Source organism: Phocoena phocoena, chromosome 13, assembly GCF_963924675.1.
Source record: "Phocoena phocoena chromosome 13, mPhoPho1.1, whole genome shotgun sequence".
NCBI lineage: Eukaryota > Metazoa > Chordata > Mammalia > Artiodactyla > Phocoenidae > Phocoena > Phocoena phocoena.
Window position 1 is genome coordinate 17180559 of NC_089231.1, and position 6000 is coordinate 17186558.

Genomic DNA, 6000 nt, shown 5'->3' on the forward strand with positions numbered 1-6000 from the left:
GGTTGTGACGTATCTCGAGTTCTTTGATCCCGATGGACAGCACTCAACTGTAATTGTGTTTTCCCCTTAAGGATGTGAGCGACAAACTGAGCCTCCGCTTCCCTGGGTTATACATGGTGGGACAAAGAGACTTACTATTCAACTACAGGAGATTCTTCGTAAGCTTGCTGCACGGGGTTTTAACATCTTTGGTCCTCTTCTTCATACCTCTTGGAGCTTATCTGCAAACTGTGGGACAGGATGGAGAGGCGCCCTCAGACTACCAATCTTTTGCTGTCACAATTGCCTCTGCTCTTGTAATAACAGTCAATTTCCAGGTATGTGGCTTTAGTCAACTGTTTTCAGTACCTGTTGGTACTGTATGCGTTTCTGCATGGAGACCAGCGTGCACATCCGCCTGGCTCCCATTCTTCCTCCAACTGAGGCTCTGCTGCTTTGCAAATATGAATGGATGCTATTTTCATCCCTTATACCACACATATTTCCTATTTCTTGCCTGAGCCAAAGATAGCTTCTGATTGTTCAGTATTCAAGCCATACCATGCTTAAATTGCTGAATTCTATTTTCAGAATCCTTAGATCCTTTATTTCTTGCTAACTCCCCAAAATGAGTGCTCCGTTTTTCTCTGGTTTCCCCAACAGATTGGCTTGGATACTTCTTATTGGACTTTTGTGAATGCTTTTTCAATTTTTGGAAGCATTGCAATTTATTTTGGCATCATGTTTGACCTTCATAGTGCCGGAATACATGTTCTCTTTCCATCTGCATTTCAATTTACAGGTTGGTATTTTCTAAATTCCAAAAATAAATAAATAGAAAAATGTCATTAATTTAGATTCTGACATAACTTCAGGGTAAGTAACAACATAAAGTGTAAATTACTGCTAGTGAAAATTAACGTCCTGACTAGAATTGGGGGTGGTGGGTTGGAAGGGTGGTAACGTGATGGGAGGAAAGCAAATTAAAAAATAACTAAGCTATAACTGTGCTTATTTTTCTTCCATAAAACCTAATATTAGTAGGTTATTGGGAAACTGGGAATACATGTATTGCTGGCAGCACTATAGTTTAATCTTTCTAAAGCACTACCTAGAAATATGTAATGAAATGAATTTTTGTGTACATTTTGATCCGGTATTTCCACATGGGGAAAATACCCTAACATGAAACACACCAAATTTTGGAAAGATAATCTGTACAAAGACTGTATCACTACAACATTTCTAATTGTCTTTTAAAAATTGGAAATAACCCTCCCTAAGAATATCAAATTAGCTAAACAAACTGTGAATCCCAGATGATGGAATTCTAGAACTTAAAAGTGGACTGCATCATCGGAAATACATATACAGAGCAATAAGTAAACTTATGGAAAACAAAACAGTTTACAGCTATATAAAATATATGACAAATTGACAAATGCTAGAATGAAATAAATATCAAAAATATTATAAATAGCGTGAATTAGAATTTATGAATTAGAATTTATGAACATCTTATTATGGATAGAGTAGTTTGGATTCACAGTGGAAAAAAATTCCCCATAAACTCATTTCCCTGTAAAAGATTAGGTTTTTCTTTGTTTGTTTGTTTTAATGATCAGTTGTTGGGTTACAAAAGACAATTGCTATGGTAACCCTTTTCTTACTGGGATTGAGCTCATTTATTTTATGAATGTGTTCTTGCTTACTGACTCTGTTTTAAAATTTTAGTACCCACTTAGAATATTCTCATAGGGAATGTGTTTTAAACCCATACACATTTATGCTATTATTTTTATAAACTCACAGTGTAAGTACAGAAAATATTGTGAGAAACCTGGTTCTAGTTTTAAAATTGAGTAGTATATGGTCACCTGGTTGTATTACAGAATTGAATTGTTACTTCCTCTGACATAAAAACTAGTAGCCTAATTCAGTGGTAAAAGCCTAGCTCTAGTCAGATGGACATGGGTTTTAATTCAGGAGTTGCCATAGCTAGTTCTGTTACCTTGGGCAAATTTTTTTACTCTCCACAAACTCAGTTTCTTCATGTGATAGAGGGCAATACTCCTCTCTCAGAAATGATTAAGTGGCATGACCTAAAACACCCAGCATAAGGCTTATCCCACAAATGGCAGTGCCCATTGTTAATACATGGCGTTTCAAACCAAAACTATAAATTGGAAGTGCTTTTTTAAGTTCCTGAAAAAATCCAAAAGTATACATTGCCTACTTTTCCATTTTTAATTAATGCAATGTCAACAAATGTACTTTCTTTTTTCGCTATTTATATGTTCACTTATATACACTTGCCTTGTTCCAAAGAATTTACGTGCCTAATTCTGCTTTGCTTAGTCTGGTTTTAAAATGTTCATTCCTTGAGCAGTGGTGGGATGTTTTCGGGAGGGCAATCTGGTTGTAAAAGCTCACCACAGAGAATCCACTTGTGGACTGTGGAATATTAGCTATGCCCCCCTTGGGATGAAAACCATTGTGATTCATTCTCTGTGCTTTTTCCAGGCACAGCTTCAAATGCTCTGAGACAGCCATATATTTGGTTGACCATCATCTTGACTGTTGCTGTGTGCTTGCTGCCTGTTGTTGCCACACGATTCTTGTCAATGACCGTCTGGCCATCAGAAAGTGATAAGGTATAGAAAAAAAAGGTCTTCTCCTAACTCTGAGTGCCTCTCACAGAAATCAAAGCATTTCTCCAAAGCAGCTTTCCTGCAAAATTCTAAGCTCTTGGGAAGTTTGGTCTGAAAATTTTTTAGGACTACTCTTTTTTTTATTACAAAAATTATGAAATATCAAAAGGAAAATAGTACAATGAACCCCCATATATCTATCCTCTCAATTTAGCAATTATACTATTAATATTTTGCCCTGCATACAGGTTGGGGTTTTTCTTCATTTAAGGGAAAATGAAAAATCTTGTAGCAGGATCCTTTGAGCTACAAGTAACAGGGAGATATGGCTCAAAATGGTTCAATGATGATGTATCACCTCCACTCACATCATAATTAGCTTTCAGGCTCAGCTGATGGGCAACTTAATGTTATCAAAAAAGAACTGGGGTTTTTTCCATCTCCCCCCTCTGCTGAAAGATGGCTACAGGAGTTCCCGGCACTGCGTCCTGACATGTCAATATCCAGGGGAAGATTAAAGACTGATTATGCTGTTGCTTTCCCTTAGGAGGCTGGCAACGTTTTTTTGTTTTGCCTGGGAACTTTTTATGGAAGGGCCCAGCACACTTTTCTCAGGCCTCATTAGCCGGAATTAGATCACATGCCCATTCCTGGACTAGTAGAGGGCAAGTCAAGTCCTACCCCTGGGGGTGGCGTCCACATGGAGGAATGTGGCTGTAAGCCGGAGGATGGTACCTGAGGAAACTCATTTCCATCAGAAAGGAGGAGGAGGAGAGAACAGCTGCTAGGTAGGTAGCCTTCACTATCCTCCAGCCTTCCCTCCTCCACTGTCAAGGGTGTGCAGTAGCAACCCGGAAGGAGGCTAACAGTCTTTTCTAAGCCTGTACCTTTATAAAATGGAAAGAGCACTAGTTTAGGAGTGGGAATCCTGGCACCCCACTTTCTAGCTCTGAGAGCTTGGAAACGTCATGTAACCTGCCTCCCTCCATTTCCTCCACTTTAAAGCAAGTATGGTTATGCCCGCCCCCAAACGAGGCAGGTGTGCAGCCAGTTCTTTTTAACCTTACCCCATCTCTCCTGCTTTCGTAGATTCAGAAGCACCGAAAGCGGTTAAAAGCCGAAGAGCAGTGGAAGCGGCGGCAGAATGTGTTCCGCCGGGGCGTGTCTGCACGGCGCTCGGCCTACGCTTTCTCCCACCAGCGTGGCTATGCCGACCTCATCTCCTCCGGGCGCAGCATCCGCAAGAAGCGCTATCCCCTGGATGCAGTCATCGCCGATGGGACGGCAGAATACAGGCGAACCGTGGAGAGCTGAGGCATTTGCTTCAGGTGACCTGTAGCAAAACAATCACACAAAGGAAAATGTCTTCTTTTTTTATGAGACTCGACTTCTTGAAAAAAAAAAAAAAATTTGTCACAAGGATGTTGAAGGCAATAACCTTTTTAACAAGCTACAATACTTGGGTTGGACTACTGCAATAGCAAAGCCAAGGAGACCTTTTGAAAAGTCGTATTATTCAACTGTTGATGTTTTGTTTTGATTCAAAGTGAACGTTTTTAACCCCATCTCAATCTAGGACAAGAGAATTAGAAAACGTCTTATTTCAGTTCAAATGGTATTGTACTGTAAAATTACAATTAGATTTTCCTGTCTGGGATCTTCAGCACAAATTTCTCAGACGCTCCTTTATTCCTGGAGTCCACCTTACTAACAAAGATCTTTTATTTACAATGGTAGTGACGAAAGATTCATGAATGTTCATCCCCTAGAAGCTAAGTGGTCTGATGACTTTTTCAGAGTTGATAATGGGGCTGCTTGGTTTCATGGTCTCATATTGGTTTACTAATTCAGCTCAATCAACAAAAATTACTTCACATTTCATAAGTACAAGGTTTTGATCTGTTTCGGTTTACTACCAGGTTAAAAGAGCACATTACATACGTTTACTCTTACTATTATATATTGTTTCAGACACTTCCTGTAGTACCAAGTACATTTATTTTCTACTGTCATTAAAAACAGATACTTAAATATTTATGGGCTTTTTAAAAAAAAGCTTTTAAAAACTGAGGGTATCAGTGATAAATTGCAGAATATTTTGCAAAGCTTTCTTTTGAAAAGCAAACTTTTGTGCCTGCCTATATGTAAAGTATTTTATAAGGGACTTGAACAGAGACCTCACTCTTTCCTACTTGTCTTATGTCTTGAGAGAAAAGGCTGTTGGTAGCCATATTTCTAAGACTAACAGTGTATCATTTTAAAACTGAACATAACTTTAAAACTGAACATAACTTTAGGCAATTATGGAAACTATCCTCAAAGAGGTAAAAGTTATTTATCCAGGGGCTTTTCTCACTCTGTGTTTCACACACTAGTTTCCATGTTTCAGTGAAGACAGAGAAGTGTCTTCAATAATTCTGTTCTTTACCATTAGGTTGTGAATGTTCACAATATCTGTTCCTTTGAATTCCTTATGAGGAAATCACAGCGTGTATATAGTTCACTGTCTAGATATGAAAAGAATATAGCTCTTTAGTCTACGGAAGTAAATTTCCGGAAGTTTACAACTTTTCTTTATCTTGTAAATTTAAAAATTGTAAGTTTTTTTGTGTAATTCTGTCAGTTTCAGATTTCTCTCCCGTTTTGCAAATTGTGGGAAAGGTCGACAATGCAAATGTGTCAAAGACTTACATGGTTGGGTGCAATATTAACAATTTTAAAATGCAAATTGCTTTGGATAAATTATTTCTATATTCTGTAAATCTGAGATTAATGTATATTTTTGTTTAAAAAATAAATGCTTTAGTAAAATCTTTGGAAGTACAATCTTTTAAAATATTTTTTAAGTTGGGTTTTTTATCTTAGACTGGGGCAGATGATGGAAGAATCTAGGCCTGCCTGGTTTTTAAAGGAACATAGGTGGTAAGAAGTAAGTTACTGGCAGGGTACTAAGTGTTAGGGTCAAAGTGGCTGAGAAAAGGATCAGACTACAGAGATAGAGGGTATGGATTTATAGTTGGCAAGACCAACTGTATCCCGGGAGGGTGCATCTTAGGATATTAGGGAACAGTTTTTCCAAGTGACCTCAACTCTTTGGAGCCAGATTAAAAGCAAAGGTAAGCCCTGACCAAAAGTAGGGGCTGGGAAGTGAGCAGAAAAATGAGCAAAGGGGAATTAGGATATTGAAGGGCAGGAGAGCAGGTAAGGACAAGGAGGGATGCCTGAGGCTGGAGGAGGGCCGAGTCTGATGAGCTAGCTGCAGGACAGGTAGTCAGTTCCTGGACAGTAAGGAAAGCTGTGACCCCATCAGGGAAATGTGACAGACGAGGAGGTTCTTTGCAGGAGGACAGAGATGGGGGACTTTTCTGGG

The 6000-nt window shown here is 38.9% G+C and overlaps 1 protein-coding gene across 2 annotated transcripts in view; it reads left to right on the plus strand.

The window, feature by feature from the left end:
• The window catches only part of ATP8B1 (ATPase phospholipid transporting 8B1), a 61205-nt gene extending 56977 nt beyond the window's left edge, over positions 1-4228 (plus strand). The window contains exons 24-27 of one of the 2 annotated variants that reach the window (XM_065890355.1): positions 72-317; positions 643-781; positions 2503-2633; positions 3720-4228. In XM_065890355.1, the coding sequence (XP_065746427.1) occupies positions 72-317; positions 643-781; positions 2503-2633; positions 3720-3944 (741 nt within the window). In that variant the 3' untranslated portion in view covers positions 3945-4228. The remainder of the gene's footprint in view (positions 1-71; positions 318-642; positions 782-2502; positions 2634-3719) is intronic. The other variant, XM_065890356.1, reaches the window with a different exon arrangement.
• Positions 4229-6000: the final 1772 nt, after the last annotated feature.